The sequence below is a fragment of the Dermacentor albipictus genome, chromosome 2, assembly GCF_038994185.2.
Source record: "Dermacentor albipictus isolate Rhodes 1998 colony chromosome 2, USDA_Dalb.pri_finalv2, whole genome shotgun sequence".
NCBI classification, from domain to species: domain Eukaryota; kingdom Metazoa; phylum Arthropoda; class Arachnida; order Ixodida; family Ixodidae; genus Dermacentor; species Dermacentor albipictus.
In genome coordinates this window covers 15338371-15357766 of record NC_091822.1, presented here as the reverse complement: position 1 = coordinate 15357766, position 19396 = coordinate 15338371, and the positions used below count along the sequence as shown (strand labels likewise).

At 52.0% G+C, this 19396-nt stretch overlaps 1 protein-coding gene across 3 annotated transcripts in view; it reads left to right on the top strand.

Annotated features, from left to right (window-relative positions):
- The window catches only part of LOC135910894 (2-Hydroxyacid oxidase 1-like), a 173561-nt gene extending 155656 nt beyond the window's left edge, over positions 1-17905 (top strand). For all 3 annotated transcript variants that reach the window (XM_065442957.2, XM_065442956.2, XM_065442959.2), the window contains one exon: positions 17771-17905. In XM_065442957.2, coding sequence (XP_065299029.1) covers positions 17771-17794 — 24 coding nt within the window. In that variant the 3' untranslated portion in view covers positions 17795-17905. The remainder of the gene's footprint in view (positions 1-17770) is intronic.
- Positions 17906-19396: the final 1491 nt, after the last annotated feature.

The window sequence follows — 19396 nt, the reverse complement described above, 5'->3', positions numbered from 1 at the left end:
TACACATACAACTGCACATCTCTCCTGCTCAGCTTCAGGTAGACACTTTTTTCACCATCGCAAGAAGCTCCGCAGCATTCTTCTAGGATTCAGAGCTGAACTTTGGCCCACAGCTTCACACCGTTATTGCAAAAACACTCACAGTACTTGGCAAACAGCAGTGACTTTATTTGCGTAGCCAAGGCAAGGACCATGCCCACTCGTCTAGTCACCATTACACACGCACACTACCTTCCGGCTTCTGCGCTCGCTCCATTAGACAGTTGTAAAATAGAGTTTATCTCCTTATGCACGTGAAACGCAAGCACCTTTGCGGGATATTATGGTGCGTGTCCCTTCAAGATTTTAATTTCACCTCTGCCGTGGGTCGGCCCGGCATTGCACTATCTTCGGGATCTGTCCACGTATGGGGAGTGCTTAACGCCTGCTTCACGTCCACCGCGGGTCGGCCCAGCATTGCACTATCTTCACGATCGGCCCACGTATGAGGAGTTAACGCCTGCTTCACCTCCGCCGCGGGTTGGCCCGGCATTGCATTATATTTGGGCTCGGCCCACGTATCTGGAGTGCTTAACGCCTGCTCCACCTCCATGCGGGTCGGCCCGTCATCGCAACATCTTGAGAATCGGCCCAGGTATGGGAAGTGCTTAACGCCTACTTCAGTCCGCGCGGGTCAGCCCGGCATCACACTACTTCGGGATCGGCCCACGTATCGGGAGTGCTTTACGCCAGCCTCACCTCCGCCGTGGGTCTGCCCGGCATGGCTCTATATTTGGTATCGGTCAACGTATAGGGAAGTGCTTAACCCCTACTTGACCTCCACGCGGGTCGGCCCGGCTTCGCACTAACTTCGGGATCGGGCCACGTATCCGAAGCGCTTAACGCCTTCTTCACCTCCACCGCGGGTCGGCCCGGCATAGTTCTAACTTTGGGATCGGCCTGTGTACGGGGAGTGCTTAACACCTGCGTCACCTCCGGCGCGGGTGGGCCCGGCGTTCCATTATTTTCAGAATCGCCGCGCGTATGGGGAGTGCTTAACGCCTGCTTCACTTCCGCCGCGGGTCGGCCCAGCATTGCACTATCTTCACGATCGGCCCACGTATGAGGAGTTAACGCCTGCTTCACCTCCACCGCGGGTTGGCCCGGCATTGCATTATATTTGGGCTCGGCCCACGTATCTGGAGTGCTTAACGCCTGCTCCACCTCCATGCGGGTTGGCCCTTCATCGCAAGCTCTTGGGGATCGGCCCAGGCATGGGGAGTGCTTAACGCCTGCTTCACCTCCGTGCGGGTCGGCCCGTCATCGCAAGATCTTGAGAATCGGCCCAGGTATGGGGAGTGCTTAACGCCTACTTCAGTCCGCGCGGATCAGCCCGGCATCGCACTACTTCGGGATCGGCCCACGTATCGGGAGTGCCTTACGCCTGCTTCACCTCCACCGCGGGTCAGCCTGGCATTGCACTATCTTCAGGATGGGCCCTCGTATGGGGAGTGCTTAACGCCTCCTTCACCTCGGCTGCGAGTCGGCCCGGCATTCCACTATCTTCGGCACCGGCCCACGTATGGGCAGTGCTTAACGCCTGCATCACCTCCGCTGCTGGTCGGCCCGGCATAGCACTATCTTCAGGATCGGCCCACCTATGGGGATTCCTTAACCCCTGCTTCACCTCCGCTGCGGGTCGGCCCGGCATTTCACTATCTTCGGGATCGGTCAACGTAAGGGGAGTTCTTAACGCCTGCGTCACCTCCGCTCCGGGCCGGCATTGCAATACTTCGGGATCGGCCCACGTATGGGGAGTGCTTAACGCCTACTTCGTCTCCGCGTGTGTCCGCCCGGCATCGCTCTATCTTCGGGATGGGCCCACGTATCGGGAGTGCTTAACGCGTGCTTCACCTCCGCCGCGGGTGGGCCCGGCGTGGCACTATCTTCGGGATCGGCCCATGCCTGGGGAGTGCTTAACGCCTCCTTCACCTTTGCCGCGAATAAGCCCGGCATTGCACTATCTTCGAGATCGGCCCAAGTATGGGGAGTGCTAAACGTCCCCGTCACCTCCGCCGCGGGTCGCGCCGGAATTGCACTAATTTCAGGATCGGCCCGCTTATAGGGAGTGCTTAACTCCTGCTTCACCTCCGCTCCTGGCCGGCCCGGTATTGCACTATCTTAGGGATTGGCCCACTTATGGGGAGTGCTTAACACCTACTTCACCTCCGCGTGGGTCGGCCCGGCATGGCACTGTCTTCGGCATCGGCCCACGTATCGGGAGTGCTTAACGCCAGCCTGGGTCTGCCCGGCATGGCTCTATATTTGGTATCGGTCAACGTATAGGGAAGTTCTTAACCCCTACTTCACCTCCACGCGGGTCGGCCCGGCTTCGCACTAACTTCGGGATCGGCCCACGTATCCGAAGCGCTTAACGCCTGCTTCACCTCCACCGCGGGTCGGCCCGGCATAGTTCTACCTTTGGGATCGGCCAACGTACGGGGAGTGCTTAACACCTGCGTCACCTCCGGCGCGGGTGGCCCTGGCGTTCCATTATTTTCAGAATCGCCGCGCGTATGGGGAGTTCTTAACGCCTGCTTCACTTCCGCCGCGGGTCGTCCCGCCAAAGCATTATCTTCGGGTTCGGCCCACGTATGGGGAGTGCTTAACGCCTGCATCACCTCCGCTGCCGGTCGGCCCGGCATTGCACTATCTTCGGGATCGGTCAACGTATGGAGAGTGCTTAACGCTTGCGTCACCTCTGCCGCGGGTCGGCACGGCATGGTGGTATCTTTGGAATCGGCCGTATGGCCGTATGGAGAGTTAACGCCTGCTTCACCTCCGTGCGGGTCGGCCCATCATCGCAAGATCTTGACATTCCGCCCAGGGATGGGGAGTGCTTAACGCCTGCTTCACCCCCGTCGCGGGTCGGCCTGGCATGGCGCTATCTTTGGGATCGGCCCACGTACGTGGAGTGCGTAACGCCTGCTTCACTTCTTCCGCGGTTCGGCCCACCATTGCACAATCTTCGGTATCTGCCCACGTATGGGGGTGCTTAACGCCTGCTTCACCCCTGCCACGGGTCGGCCCGGCCAAGCACCAACTTCGGAATCGCCGCACATATGGGGAGTGCTTAACGCCTCCTTCACGCCCCATGCAGGTCGGCCCGGCATCGCACTATCTTCCCGATTGGCCCACGTAGAGGGAGTGTTTAACGGCTGCTTCACCACCGCCGCGGGTCGCCCCGCCATTGCACTAACTTCGGGATCGGCCCGCTTATAGGGAGTGCTTCACGCCTGCTTCACCTCCGCTCCGGGCCAGCCCGGCATTGCACTATCTTCCGGATCAGCCCACGTATGGAGAGTGCTTAACGCCTGCATCACTTCCGCTGCTGGTCGGCCCACCTATGTGGATTGCTTAACGTGTGCTTCACCTCCGCTGTGGGTCGGCCCGGCATTGCATTATCTTCGGGATCGGTCAACGTATGGGGAGTGCTTAACGCCTGCGTCACCTCCGCCGCGGGCCGGCCCGGCTTTGCATTATCTTCGGAATCGCCCCACGTATGGGGAGTGCTTAACGCCTGCTCCACCTTTGCCGCGGGTCGCCCCGGCATTGTACTATCTTCGGTTTCGGCCCACGTATGGGGAGTGCTTAACGCCTGCGTCACCTCCGCCGCGGGTGGGCCCAGCGTTGCATTATCTTCGGAATGGCCCCACGTTTCGGGAGTGCTTAACACCTGCTTCACCTCCGCCGCGGGTCGCCCCAGCATTGTACTATCTTCGGTATCGGCCCACGTATGGGAAGTGCTTAATGCCTACTTCCGTCCGCGCGAGTCGGCCCGGCATCGCACTACTTCGGAATCGGCCCACGTATCGGGAGTGCTTGACGCCTGCTTCACCTCTACCGCGGGTCAGCCCGGCATTGCACTATCTTCAGGATGAGCCCTCGTATGGGGAGTGCTTAACGCCTCCTTCACCTCGGCTGCGAGTCGGCCCGGCACTGCACTAACTTCGGTATCGGCCCACGTATGGGGAGTGCTTAACGCCTGCATCACATCCGCTGCTGGTCGGCAGGGCATTGCACTATCTTCAGGATCGGCCCACCTATGGGGATTGCTTTACGCCTGCTTCACCTACGCTGCGGGTCGGCCCGGCATTGCACTATCTTTGGGATCGGTCAACGTATGGGGAGTGCTTAACGCCTGCGTCAACTCCGCTGCGGGTCGGACCGATATTGCACTATCTTCGGGATCGGCCCGCTTGTAGGAAGTGCTTAACGCCTGCTTCGCCTCCGCTGTGGGCCCGCCCGGCATTGCACAACTTCGAGATCGGTTCACGTATGGGGAGTGCTTAACGCTTACTTCACCTCCGCGCGGGTTGGCCCGGCATCGCGCTGTCTTTGGGATCGGCCCACGTAACGGGAGCGCTTAGCGCCGGCTTCACCTCTCCTGTGGGTCGGCCAGGCATGGCTCTAACTTTGTGATCGGTCAACGTACGGGGAGTGCTTAACGCCTGCGTCACCTTCGCCGCGGGTGCGTCCGGCGTTGCACTAGCTTCGGGATCGGCCCAGGTATGGGGAGTGCTTAACGCCTGCTTCACCTCCGCCACGGGTCGGCCCGGCGTTGCGCTAGCTTCGGCGTCGGCCCACATATGGGTAGTCTTATTTTTCTTTAGCTTACGACACGAAAATTTCTGTGGACGGAAGAGGTATACAGCTTCGCTGTAAAATCCACGCCGTCTTTCTCTGTGGCATCTTTTAGGTTGGGACGGCGCGCCATTTGAGGCACCCGCCGCAACAGAAACGATTTTTTGCGACACCGTCACGTGCCAGACGCTGCGCCGACGTGACGCGGCCGTAAGCGCTGCGCCTAAGCGCTGATGCATGCTAGCTCAGACGCCTTGTAGCTAGGTGTTTCTTGAAATCCGCCGAAGCGACAGCGCGGGTTTTTATCTGAGAGCAAAGACGTCACACACCTGTGTCCCCGCCTCGCCGCTTTGTCTCCCCCTCTAGGCTCCACCCACCCTCGCCGCGTAGCTATACGAAGCGATGCTATTTTTATACTCTCTCACCTCTCTCTCCCTAAATTCAACGAAGCAGTGAACGTCAAGATAATCCCAGCGAGGTTCTAACAGCCCCAGTGTAAAACTAAGGTCATGTCCAAATCAACAGACAGGCTAGCAAGGGAGATCGTTGAAGCCCTAGAGATAAAAAAGCTGGGTGATTCTTGTGTTAGCAAGCGCTCTGTCATGCTCTAAGAGAACGACGTTTGATTTCTTACAGGAACCGTTTTTCACGCATATAGGTTTGCGCATGCGTTGCTCTTTCATGTGCCTGATATTTTGATATTTTCTGTTTATACATGTTCAGCTAGTATTTATTCTGCGCATCCAATGAATGAACCCTCAATTGTTAGTGCGCACTGTGTACGTGTCGTTCTTCGTCTGGTCCCTTGTATTCTCTGGCGCTGTTTTATACCGATATGAACCAACTATCCCAAAGGTACTTGACTAAAAATGCATGTTTAAGCTGAGTGGGCTTTTTGACAGCAGCGGCGACGAAGCCAACATGTTTATTTTGATTGTTGTATACAAAGGTTTTGACCGGTGCAACGAGCAACGACGTCTATTGTCACATGGGGTCTACTTGGAAGCCCCTAAGCAGGGTTGGTCCCGTTTTGCAATATAATATCGTCTTCTCTTGGGTAGCATACGCGCTTACGGCTGACGTAGCTCACGTAGTGACAGCAGCTCCCTGTAATCTTTGACTGGTACTTCCCATGGCTTTAAAGGGGCTGCACCTTCTATCTGACCGGCATTTTCAGCAGCATCGGTGGATTCAACATATTCTCGCGTATACCCTGCTGGAGTATACAAGCTGAATGAAGATATAGGCGGTTACACTTTACGGAAACGTAAGCGGCAGCGCGCGATGCCGAGATGAACCTCGTTCTCCTCTTCTTCAGTCCCTTCCTGCACCACACCACGTGGAATTACCCCATCTTCAAAAAAAAAAGGAGGAAAGCGTACAAAGGGTTGACCTGAGAGCGCCGAGATGGCCTAGGACGAACACATAGGCTATAGTCACAATCACTGTGGTGTGCGATATAGTCACAAGGCACTATAGACGAGCAACAACAAAAACTAACTGATGCGTCTGAAAACGTCGATTAGGGGCTAAAGTACGGTTTCAGCCGCGCAACCTGCACAATCTCAGATTGCGGTTGTGGACGTCAGGGCGACTGGCTTCCGTCAGGAAGGACTTCGTAATTCACGTCACTAATTCGCTGCAACACTCTGTAAGTAGCGGCTCAAAAGCTTCTCAGATAGTCCTTTTCGGCGCACGGGAGTCCAGCCCAAAACTCGATCACCAGGTTGGAACTCAGCAGGTCGTTGGCAGAGATTGCAATGGTGCGCATCGATGCTCTGTTGTTGCTTTATGTGCACTCGGGCAAGCTGACGAGCTTCTTCCGCGCGTTGCACGAAAAGTTCGGCATCTTGGGCGAGGTCGAGATGATCGATGTTGTCCCACGGCAGCATTGCTTTTAACATAGTCTGCACTTCACGGCCGTAAACGAGGTAAAACGGCCTGAAGCGTGTTGTTTCTTGCGTAGCAGTATTATAGGCAAACCTTACGTAAGGGAGTATTTCGTCCTACGTCGTGTGCTGTACATCTACGTACATAGACAGCATGTCAGTCATCGTTTTGTTCAGTCATTCGGTCAAGCCGTTTGTCTGCGGATGATAGGTAGTTGTCCTTCGATGGGTCGTGCAGCTGAGTTTAAAAACATCTTCAATGAACTGTACTGTAAAGGCTTTGCCTCAGTCTGATATGACGTGCGATGGGGCGCCATGCCGTAGGACGATGCTCTGTATGAAAGACTGTGCAACCTCGGAAGCTGTGCTTCGAGGCAGTGCCTTCATCGCAGCATACCGCGTTAAATAGTCCGTGGCGACGATTATCCACCTGTTGCCAGAAGATGCCAGTGGAAACGGGCCAAGAAGATCCACGCCGACCTGGTCGAAAGGTTTGCCAAGTGGGTCAATCGGATTCAACAATCCCGCAGGCTTCACAGCTGGCGACTTTCGGCGCTGGCATTCACGGCAGGCTTGGAAGTACCGCTTACCACACTCGGCAAGTTTCGGCCAGTAGTAGGATTTGCGCACTCTATGAAGCGTTCGCGTAAAAGCCAAATGGCCAGACGGAGGCTCGTCATGACAGGCGAACAAAACTTCGGCACGGAGGTCTGCTGGAACGACCAAAAGGTAGGTCTTGGTGGTGGCAGCGGAGCTCTTTTACAAGATGCCGTGTCGTAAACAAAAAAAGCGACAATCCTCGAGCGATACACCGCGGTATTGATCGGTATTGTCCTTCCATATGTTAGAATATAGGGCGTAGTGCGTCGTCTGCGCGCTGCCGTGTGGGCAAATCAGGAACGCTTACGGCCACAAGGAAAGTGTCGTCGTCCTCAATGTCATGGTCGGTAGTGTCGATAGGGGCACGCGAGTGTGCGTCAGCGTCTTCGTGTATGCGCCCCGGCTTGTACACGATGGTCACGTCGTACTCCTCCAAATGTAGACTCCACTGTGCCGGTCGTCCAGAAGGGTCCCGGAGATTTGCAAGCCAGCATAACGAGTGATGATCAGTTACAACTTTGAATGGGCCGCCATAAAGGTAAGCTCGAAATTTGGCCAGTGCCCATATGACGGCAAGACACTCTTTCTCCGTGGTGGTGTGGTTGGTCTCTGCACGCAATAGTGTGCGACTTGCGTAGGCGATCACTCGTTCAATACCTTCCTGCCGTTGTACAAGCGCCGCACCAAGACCAACGTTACTGGCGTCTGTATGAACTTGTGTGTCCGCCTCCTCGTCAAAGTGGGCCAAAACTGGTGCTGACACTGGACGCTGTCAAAGCTCGGTGAAAGCAGTCTCTTGCTCTGAGGAACAGACGAACGATACATCGTCCCTCGTGAGGCGTGTCAGTGGCTCCGCCATTTTCGAAAAATGTTCGATGAAACGCCGGTGGTATGCGCATAGGCCCAGGAAGCGTCGGGAACCTTTCTTGTCGGTCGCTGTTGCAAACGAGGCAGCAGCGGCAGTTTTCACGGGATCGGGGCTAACGCCTTCCGCGCTGACCACATGTCCGAGAAACATCAACTCCTTGTAGCCGAAGTGACACTTCTGAGGCTTAAGGTTGACGTTAGCCGATCGGATGGCTTCGAGAACTTGCCGCGGTCGTTTCAGGTGGTCTTCAAATGTCGCCGAAAGAACAACCACGTCGTTGAGGTAGACGAAGCAGCTTTGCCAGTTCAGAACAGCGAGAACGGTGTCCATCATTCGCTGGAAAGTGGCTGGTGCCGAACAGAGACCGAAAGGAAGTACTCTGAATTCGTAAAGGCCATCTGGAGTGACGAAAGCAGTTTTTCGCGGTCTCGTTCATCGACCTCAATTTGCCAGTAACAGCTCTTTAGATCGAGAGACGAAAAATACTTAGCTCACCGCAACCTGTCTAAAGAGTCATCGATACGTGGTAGCGGGTACACGTCCTCCTTGATAACATCGTTGAGGCGTCGATAATCAACGCAGAAACATAGCGTTCCGTCTTTTTTCTTGACTAAAACGACCGGGGAGGACCACGGACTCTGCGAAGGCTAAATGACAACATCATCTAGCATATCCTTGACTTGGGCTTGAATAGCCTCACGTTCTTTTGACGAGACACGATAAGGCTTTTGTTTGATGGGACGTGCGTCGGCGGATGTCGTTATTCGGTGCTTCGTGATTGGCGTTTGGCCCACCTTAGTAGCCCGAGCGAAGCACGCGCGGAATTCGTTCAAGAGTTTCTGCAGTGCGCTCTTTTGGTCATTCATAAGCTCGGAGTTTACATTATGTCGATGTCTCTGAGCGAACTGTCGTCTGTGTCCACTTCAGAAGCAAAGCACTCGACGATGTCCGTTGATGTTTCGGCGTAGGCAATGGCAGTGCCACGAAAAATGTGCCGATGCTCAAAGGTAAAGTTGGTAACGAGGACCGCTGTCTAGCTATCACGAAGTTCCACTAGGCTTCGTGCTACACAAATACCTTGGGCCAGCAAGATAGAAGTCCTGCCTTCTACAATGGCTTCACCGTCTTGTGGCTCATCGGACTTGACCGGAACCATAACACTCGCACGCGGCGGTATTGTGATGCTCTTGTCCGAAACGCGAACTGCGGATCTGTGTCCAATGGCGTCGGTCTGTGTTGCCCTTTGTGTCGAGAATGTGATGCAGCGCTCGCGGAGGTCAATAATGGCGCCATATTCCCGGAGGAAGCCCATCCCATGAATTAAATCGCGGAAACACCCGCGTATAACAAGACAAGAGTCAAGAAAAGCAGCACCGCGAATTTCTACTCTGGCCGTGCATAGGCCAAGCGGTGTGACGACGTGGCCACCTGCCATACGGACTGGTGCCCCGTTCCAGGGCAACGTAACTTTTTTCTGAACGGTCGCCAGTTTTCCACTAAGAAGAGTTATCGGCGCCGATATCTACAAGTGCACTCATTTTTCTGCCGTCGATCAACTCCAGTATGTCCAGCGAAATCTTGTTCGCGGAAACTGGTTCTGGCGTCATCGTGTTTTCGTTGTTCTGCGGTCGGCACGATACGAGGTCTTGAGCGCATCGAGTATCAGCGGCCCCACCTCGGATGGTCGCTGACGTCAGTTTTCCCGGCGTGGACTTGGTGATCGCCCTTGCGTCGTCCTCGAGGTGGTATCGCGAGCAGGCCAATATCGCCGCGGTAAGGGTGAGCGTGACCGCCACTGCGATGGGCCCGGCCTGCGCTGCGGTTCGATGAATTCTGCGATGTCGGGTAGCCTTTGGCCGAACCTAGGTCGAGGTGAATCGATAAAAATACCCCGCAGTCCGAGTCGTCGGCAGTAGCACTCCCGATACGCATGACCAGCTTCGCCACAGTGGTAGCACAGCGGTTGTTGATCGGGTGCTCGCCAAACCTCTGATTCCCTCGCGGGTGTTCAGCGATCGTCGAAGTACGGTAGCGGAGTTGTAGGAGCGGCTTGCGCCGTTTGCAACGCGACTGGCGGCGCCACATAAGTAGGTGCGAAAGCTTGGACGGGGCTCAGTAATGTTTCTTCTTAAGTCTTGCGCCGAGATTCGCTTGGCAGAGGTGGTGCTTCAATGCTGGAAAGAGATACCTGCAGTGCCTGCTGTACTTCGTTGCGTACGACGCTGGCGATGGAGCTGACTGGAGGTGGCGACGTACCGTCGTGCTTCTGCAGCTCGTCGCGAACCACTGAGCGAATCAGCTCGCAAAGCAAGGCGATGTCGCACCCGAAACCTACCGGCGTATCCGCAGTGCAGGCGGCATTTACTTGTAGGTTGTACATGATCGATCGTTTCTGAAGGGTCTTCTCCATGGTGGGGGCTTCGGTGAGGAACTCCGCAACAGTCTTGGGTGTATTCCGAACAAGACCGCCAAAGAGCTGTTCCTTTACGCCTCTCATCAGATGACGCACCTTCTTCCGACATGCTTAGACAGACACGCTGAAAGAGATGCGTCATGTCCTCCACGTACATCGTGACGCTCTCGTTGGGCTTTTGAACGCGTGACTGAAGGGCCCGCTCCGCTTTTTCCTGGCAATCGGGGCTGGAGTGAGTCTCCAGTAGCTTGCGCTTGAACTCAGGCCAGGATGACAGGGCACTTTCTTGGTTCATAAACCACGTGCGAGCACCATCCTGGAGGCTGAAGTAGACGTTCCTGAGTTTGGCGTTGTTGTCCCACTCGTTACACGGAGCCGCGCACTCGATCTCCGCGAGCCACTCTTCCACGTCTTCAAATGTGCCGCCATGAAAAACCGTCGGCACTTAGAGGTTCAGCAGCGTTAGGTAAATCGGTGTCGCCCGTTTCGTAGAAGTCGCAGTGGTCAAAGTCATCAATTTTTCCTGGAGGTTTCCAAATTCTGGGGTGAGGCCTCGAATTCGCCGGCTTGTGCGGTGAACTGTAGTCAACTTCAACTGTAGGGCGAGATTCTTGCTGCCCAGTGGGGTCTCCTGCATACGTTGAGCGTACCCAGCAAGCTCCACCAAATTATCGCGTGTACCCTGCTGGAGTATACAAGCTGAATAAAGAAAGATACAGGCGGTTGCACTTCACGAAAACGTAAGCGGCGACGCGCGATGCCGAGACGAACCTCGTTCTCTTCTTCTTCAGTCCCTTGCTCCGCCACACCATGCGGCAAAATTTACTTACTCTGATCATCTTACCCACCGGTTTTGCCTGGTTCGACGGGCGAGGAAGTCGGTTGTCACTTAGGGGTTTCCCGGCTGTGCCTGTGCGGGATTGTTCCCATTTTTCCACACCATACCGTCTTCGCTTGGGCGGCATACGCGCTTACGGCTGACTTAGTTTTCCGAGTGTCATCAGCGCCCCGTGATCCTGGATTGGTAATTCCCCTGGCTTTAAAAGGGCTGCATCCTGCACCATACCGGCACTGGCAGCACCTTCGGCGGATTGAATATATTTGCTTACTCTGATCGTCCCACCCACCGGTTTTGTCTGGTTCGATGGGCGACGGAGCAGTCTGTCACTTGTGGACTTTTTGGAGGCGCCTGTGCGGGATTGTTCCCGTTTTTCGACATCATACCGTCTTCGCTGGGGTGGCACACGTGCTTACGGCTGACTTCGCTTTCCGAGAGACATCAGCTCCCCGTGATCCTCGACTGGTAATTCCACTGGCTTTAAAGGGACTGCATCTTCTACCTGATTGACACTGGCAACAGCATCAGCAAATTCAACATATTTACTTACTCTGATCATCCCAGCCACCCGTGTTGCCTGGTTCGACGCGTGATGGAGTAGACTGTCACTTGTGGGCTTCACGGCTGCGCCTGCGTGAGACTGTTCCTATTTTTCCACATTATACCGTCTTCACTTGGGTGGCACACACGCTTACAGATGATGTAGCTTTCCGGGTGACATCAGCTTCCCGTGATGCCGAACTGCTACTTCCCCTTGATTTAAAGGGGCTGCATCCTGTACCGCACCAGCACAAGCAGCACCTTCGGTGGATTCAATATATTTACTTACTCTGATTTTCCCACCCACCGGTTTTGTCTGGTTCGACACGCAACAGAGAAAGCTTTCATTTGGGGCTTCCCGGCTGCCCCTGTGCGGGATTGTTCCCGTTTTCCCGCATCATACCGCCTTCGCTTGGGTAGCATACGCGCTTACGGCTGACCTAACTTTCAGAGTGCCATCAGCTTCCCGTGATCCTGGATTGGTACTTCCCCTCAATTTAAAGGGGCTGCATCTTGTTCCTTACCGGCACTGGCAACAGCATCAGGAAATTCAACATATGTGCTTACTTTGATCATCCCACCCACCGGTTGTGCCGGGTTCGACGCGTAATGGAGTAAACTGTCACTTGTGGGCTTCACGGTTGTGGCTGCGCGGGATTGTTGCCGTTTCGCCACATCATACTGTGTTCGCTTGGGTGGCATAAGCGCTTACAACTGATGTAGCTTTCTGAGTGCCATCAGCTCCCCATAATCCTGGACTGGTACTTCCCCTGGCTTTAAAGGGGTTGTATCCTCTGCCGGACCGGCATCGGCAGCAACATCGGCGGATTCAACATATTTACTTACTCTGATCGTCCTACAAACCCAATTTTCCTGGTTCGACGCGCAATAGAGTAGGCTGTCACTTGGGGGCTTCACGGCTGCGCCTGCACTGGAGTGTCCGTTTTTTTACATCATAGCATCTTCGTTTGGATGGCATACGCGCTCAGGCTGACGTAGCTTTCCGAGTGACATCAGCTTCCTGCGATACTTCAAATGCCAGCATTACGGCCACAGTTCACAGAACGGCCGAGTCCGACAGAGATGTGCTTAATGCAGTACCGGTGACCATGCCTCCGAAACTCGCGAAAAACCTCCGCACTGCGTGAACTGTGATGGCGAGCATGCCACATACTCGCGGTCCTGCCCATCTTGGAAGAAAGAAAAAGAAATATCCCAATCAAAGCCAGAAAAAAAATGTTTCATTCAAGGAGGTTCACAGGCGGGTGTCATACCTGCCAACGAACAGCTTTGCCGAAGTGGCCTGTCAATTTTGTATTCAATGGTAATGAACCTCCAGTCTGTTGCAGATGTGGCGAGAGGCTCACAGTCCTCCAAGTCCTCTTGGAGTATCGGGAAGTTGAAAGAGAGAGAAACATTTTCCTCTAGCACTTAGCATTATGGCCCTCTCTGTCCCGCTAGGTTCCTTGGTGAAGAACCCCTGCTTAACAGCCAAACTCTCCTAGGTTTCTTGAACGATGTTACTAACCTAACAATTTGATAGCGCACCCTCTCTCCAGAGGACGCCACTGTGATAGTAGTCCTTGTACAGCACACGCCTTCAGGTCCTAATATTTCAAAGGCTTTGTTAAGGCACTAGTGCTTCTCGAAATAGCTTGCCTCTGACATATTTTAGTATATCTTAATTTTTTCACAATGTATCCTTCGTGTCCATAGCACACTTCACCATTCATTGCAATAATTTTATTACATATAGCTTTTCCGAAACTTATGGCGTCCTTCTTTTAGGCCGCTTCACAGCGCCGTCACATCCACTACTCGTAATTTATGGTTTCATTTCGAACTCAATAACACAGAAAAGGCCTCTAATTCTGCTTTTGTCTGTCTTGACAAGTACTCGACTACTTGTGCAGAGTCCTTTACCAGGTAAGGGTCGTCTACTGTTAGAAGCTTCAGCCTTTCCAACAGAAACGCAGCTAAACATTTCTGCCACGTATTGCGCTCCGACACAATTACCCTTAGAGGGCAGTTATCTTTATGGGTCTTGGGGCTGAAGAAGACTTCGAGAGTGCTCGCTTTGCTATTCTTAATGTCCCTAGCTAATTTTGACAGGTTCATTTTTCGCACTGCCTCTTCGCTTCACATTTCAACTTTTTGAGCGATACGTTGTGGTGACAATGAAAAACAGAATTTAAGGCTTCCAACGCCTTCACCTTGTAAGTCTCTCGTGGAAAGACAGCAAAGCCGCCTTCTTTGTCCGATGAGAGTATGCAATAGGCGTTCGTCTTCAAATAAGACGCCAGACGATTAATTGCGGGACCACCGGGGTCACACTGGTCCCGCAGAAGAACGTCCACGCCACTTGAAATGCACCGATCCATTTCACTCACGGGAGCCAAACTGGACACTTTTCGCACCAGGTAAAGCTTTTCCGGAGCGCTGGTCCGGGGCTTCACGGCAAACTTCGGCCCTAAAGCCAGAGGCCTTTTCTGTAGATCTGAAAGATCTATATTATAGCATGCCAAAAGCAGAATTGCTTCAGTGCGTCCAGAAAGGCATTGACAGTTTCGGCTCGCTGGCTTTTCAGAACGAAACTGGTATTCCGGAAGACAAATTCTTGGCTATGCTAGAACATTACCTGGCTTCCACCTATATTGAATGGGACAGTCGTTCGTACCTGCAAAAGACCGGCGTCTGCATAGGGTCGTGTTTCGCTCCGATCCTGAGTGACTTATTTTTAGCTCGTGCCGGCAGAACCATTTCTAGCAGTCTCGAGGGTAGTAGCGTAGTCAAAGTTTTTAGATTTGTTGACGACTTCCTAATTTTGGTAGATAAAAATTGCAGTGACGCCGACTTGGTCGTTAGTCAAACATTGACAACCTTCAGGCAGACTTTATCCCCCATTGAAGTGACCCACGAACTTTCGGTAGATTCCTCCATCAGGTTTTTAGATCTTAGATTGTTTTTAGCAAGTAACCACGTCTGTTGCCAGTATGAACCTCGCGCTACTAAACCTCTGCTGCCTTTTAGTTCCTCTCATTCTAAGCTAGTTAAACGCAGCATTGCCAACATGTGCCTGCTGAATGTTTTTAAGAAGTCCTGTCCACATCGAGCTGAGGCGAGTTTTCTTAAGCAGATTGACCGCCTGGAAGAGGCAGGCTACCGGCAACCTGTTTTAGTGTCCGTAGCGGAAACAATCCTGAAGAAGTCGCGAATCCGCCAACCGGACCAGGAGTCACCCCGCGAAAAAGAAAAAGTTGCTGTCATACCCTACATACACCGCATGTCACATAATTTGAAAAAGATTGCAAAGCGAGCTAACGTAAATGTCGTGTTTTCTGCCCCGTGCAAGCTCTCTAAGCTATGTCGAATGACCAACCCTTATTCCCGCAAGGCACCGGCCTGTGCTACAAAGCACGAAAACAAAAACGTAGATTGTCAGGCAGGAGTTGTTTATGAGATTCCTTTAGATTGGGGAAAAAAGTACGTGGGCCGAACAGAGCAGTGCCTGAATGACAGGCTGAGGCAACACAATAACAGAGTGAACAATGGGAGGGAGGGCCACCTGGCAATTCATTGTAGAAATTGCAGATGTAAGCCAGACTTCCACGCCTGCGCTGTGGTTGCCAGAAGCCGTGACAAATGGGTTAGATTAATAATTGAGGCCAAAAGAATCATTGAAGCAGCTGATAACTGCGTAAGTGTTGCATCCATATCACTGTCACGCAAATAACTGCTTTACTTGAACGCGAATGCGCCCTGAGAAACTGTGATTGCGCTCGTAGTATAAATCGGTGGCGTTTTTTCCTGATTAAACATTGTTGAAGTGGCGCCCTGTGTGTGTGTGTGTTTCTTCTTTGTCCTCCGTCATTTTAGCGCCTTCACTTCAGAAATGATCTTGAAAAGGCTGTGAAAGCGTGTGCTCGGCAGCGGTCGGGCAGTTAACGCCATGGGGCGGCCTAGGAGTGTTCCTACTGCCGAAAAAGCGGCTGCGCATTGCGAAGCTAGACTTGCTGCGATGCGGGAGAAACAACGGCGGGCTCATTCCCACCTACTTGGCCAGAGAGGCCGAAGCCAATAGGTGGCGACTGCGCGAATACCCAAAATACGCCAACCGAGAGAGAGCCGGGATCGCTGTGAAGCATCGACGGTTACGCCAAGACCCTGCAGTGCGGGAGGCCGAGTACGAGCGACGCCGAGCTCCAAAAGAACTTGTGCCAAAACCATTTCCTGATTATGAGGCGCGCCGTAGCGGGGGACTCCGAAAATTTCGACCACCTGGGGTTCTTCAACGTGCACCTAAATCTAAGTACACGGGTGCTTTTGCATTTCGCCCCCATCGAACTGCGGCCGCCGTGGCCCCGATTCGATCCCGCGACCTCGTGCTCAGCAGCCCAACATCATAGCCACTCAGCAACCACGGCAGGTAGTTAATGCCTTAGCAACTACCAAGTTACAACCTAGCAGTAATCGGAATAGCCCCTAATCGACCAGCTTTGCTGTTTCAAACCTCGCGCGACCGAGTGCTAGCTTGCCCGTTTTATTTTTTTTTTTTGCTTGTACAGTCACAGATTGGAACGACTTACAAATAACACATACATGCAGCGCTAATTATGTTGACTAAATATATTCCTTATATATATATATATATATATATATATATATATATATATATATATATATATATATATATATATATATATATATATATTCTTTTGGGGTTTCTAATAGACTGCTTGTTTTTACTGCCGTATTCTTTCTTGATTCCAATTTTTATTTTCCTGGCTTTGGCTATATATTCTTCTTAAGTTGTTTCCATGTTCAAGCCTTTTGTCCCATCGGTGTAGCATTTGTGTACTTATGCTTTTCGTTTTTGTAAACAAATTGTGTCCCTCCTACTTGGGCTCTTATTTGGCGTGCGGTATGTATATAAATAATAATTTAAAAATATATCTTTGCAGCAACTTCATTGTTTTGGTTGTAATAAGTATGGCTATATATTATTTTGCTTTCATTATATTGTATATTTATATTTAATTATTGTGTGTGTGTGTGTTCGTGTGTTTAAGAGAGGATTGGGGTAATATTAGTATGGGGTAATACAACATCCACCAATCTAGAACATATTCACCTGTTACAAAAGAAGTATCTCCGCAACGCATATAACGCTTCCTACAGAGCATCGACAATAACCTTCTTTAATAATTCTGGTGTGATCCCAGCTCACCATCTCTACAGATATCGTCTGAGTCATGTATATAAACTGGAAATCCATCGAAATATCAGCAACCTGCGTACTCTATCCCGACTTCAGAGAAAATCTACAAATTACGTTACAAGACATTTTGAGGATTGGTTAGTACCAACACCACGTTCAAACTATGGGAAACAATGCCTTAAATACACAATACCAAAACTGTTAAATTACTATAATTCCGTCCGATTTGATCTTTTCACGTCATCATCCAAGGAACTGAAACTGATGTATACGGTTTCGATGTAATATCTGGTAGCGTTATGTATCTGTGTTGTTGCATTCTTTTGTTGACATGAAAGTGTGAGTGAGTAACATGTCATTGCAGCTATGTACACAGCTACATATATGTATGTACATGTATGTGCGCATATGTTATGCTGCCTCCCTGCAGAAACAGGGATTGTGGACACGTCAAGCTGTTGAAGGACAGCTTTTTATCTACAGTCCCTCCATCTGTAAATGCACAGGATGGCAAATAAACAATTTCATTTCATTGACTACTATGTTCTTCTGTGTGCTGTGCCTTCACGTAAATTATTGCAATACAAGAAATATGTGGCGCACTAGGACATCGATGCCAGCATTTTACCCTGACCTATGCATCCTTCTTTCCGTGTAACCGCAATGAATCCTCTTGTCTTTGATTATTTCACTGATGTCGCCTAGCACAGCTGTTGCTTCCATGAACTTTGCTGTTCCGTTAGGCGCAGCAGCTGATACGTTTGCTCTCTCGCACACGCAGGTTGCCGCACCACATCCGATCTGACGCCAGACCTCGTGGTTCGCGAAGAACGCTACGCCAAGCTCTAACTTGGTTTTTTTTTTCCTCATACATACTTGAATATAAAAGCGAACGTCAAATTTCATAAAGCCGAAAGTTGGACATGTTGGAATGGCATACTTGCTAGTGGAAAGCGCAATCATACACGTAACGCAAAACAAGAAGCACACGGAGCCTTCAGTGTATGTTCATTTGTGTTGCGTAAGTTATTGCGCTTTCTATTGGCGAGAATGTGAGAGCAACGTGCATTTATTGCGATAACAGTTATACGGACACTCCAAGGGCATTTGTACCATCGACGTCGGCGTGATGCTCCGTATAAGGTGAAAAGCGTGCGAAATTGACCTGCGATCCTTAGCTCCCTTCGCATGCCTTCACTTGTGAGCAGAGTGCGAGGGGAGCCGATGATCGCGGCTCAACCTCACATACGCAAGGAGGAAAGCGGCAGGAAGTGCGCCGTCTGCCGTCGCCGCTAGGTTTCGGAGAGAGGGGAGAAAGGCGGGGGGGGGGGGGGCGTTGTACTGCGCATTCCGCAGCCGCGCTTGCCATATCTTGCCAGCGATCTGCGCTGCGGGCAGTCATTTCGACGGCCCATGCCTTCGTAGGTGCTGCGTTCTCGCCGCTCTGTTTTGGTCGAAGCGATAGACAGCACGAAAGTCACTTCGCTCGCTGCTGCTGCTGCGCTTCCTCACTCCATCGTTTCGACAGCGCCTGTCCGCGCTTATCTAGCGTGATGTGTTCATGTTTGCCTGTGTGCGCTGAAAACACACTTGTTAATTTGGTTAGTAAGCGAATGCTTGTAACTTTACACTCTAAGGACAGTTTACACCCTTTGGCTTGCCCCTTCTGCCACACAAAAATAATCGTCATCTGCCTTGATGCGTTTCCTTTCTTTATCGCTGCGAGCCCGGAACTTTCCAGTAACGAACGGCATGCGCGTTATCAGCATAGAACAGTTTACACCCTTTGGAGTGCCTCTTCTGATAACGCGCGTGCCTTCATCTGCGAAGCCGGATGACCAGCTTCGCTGGTCATCCGGCTTCGCAGAATGGAATCGCTGATGATGTCTATTTTTTAACCTCAAGAAACATTCTTTTGTTAATGTATCGTCCCTAGTTCAAGTAGAAATTAGCGACGCAAACTTCTGGGGCTGCGCTCGCTCGTATATTGGCTGTGATCTCCCTTCCGATTTCATAAACTTTACGGGCAGCCCAATTTGTGATGTATTAACCAAACATTCAGAAAGCGTGCTGTTTGCGCAATCGCTTCACCATTCTCTATCCCCATTGCTACCCGGAAAGAGCAGACGACAGTCGTTGCAGCAATTTTCGAGAATGCGGCAGTTATATTGAGTAAAAAGAAAAATGCGGCAGTTATTTGAGTGAAAAGAAAAATTAATATTCTTGTTTACCATCGTGGGGATAGTTAATTTTCTTTCCCTTTATCCTCTGCTAGCTTCAACTCCACTTAAGGAGGGAACGTCTTTAGGTTGCGAAGTCGGCGCCCCTCGACTATTCGAGATGACGGTGGCAGCGCGAGGCTCGGGCCGTTGTCCGGTAAAGAGATGCTTCATTCGAACGCCAAGGC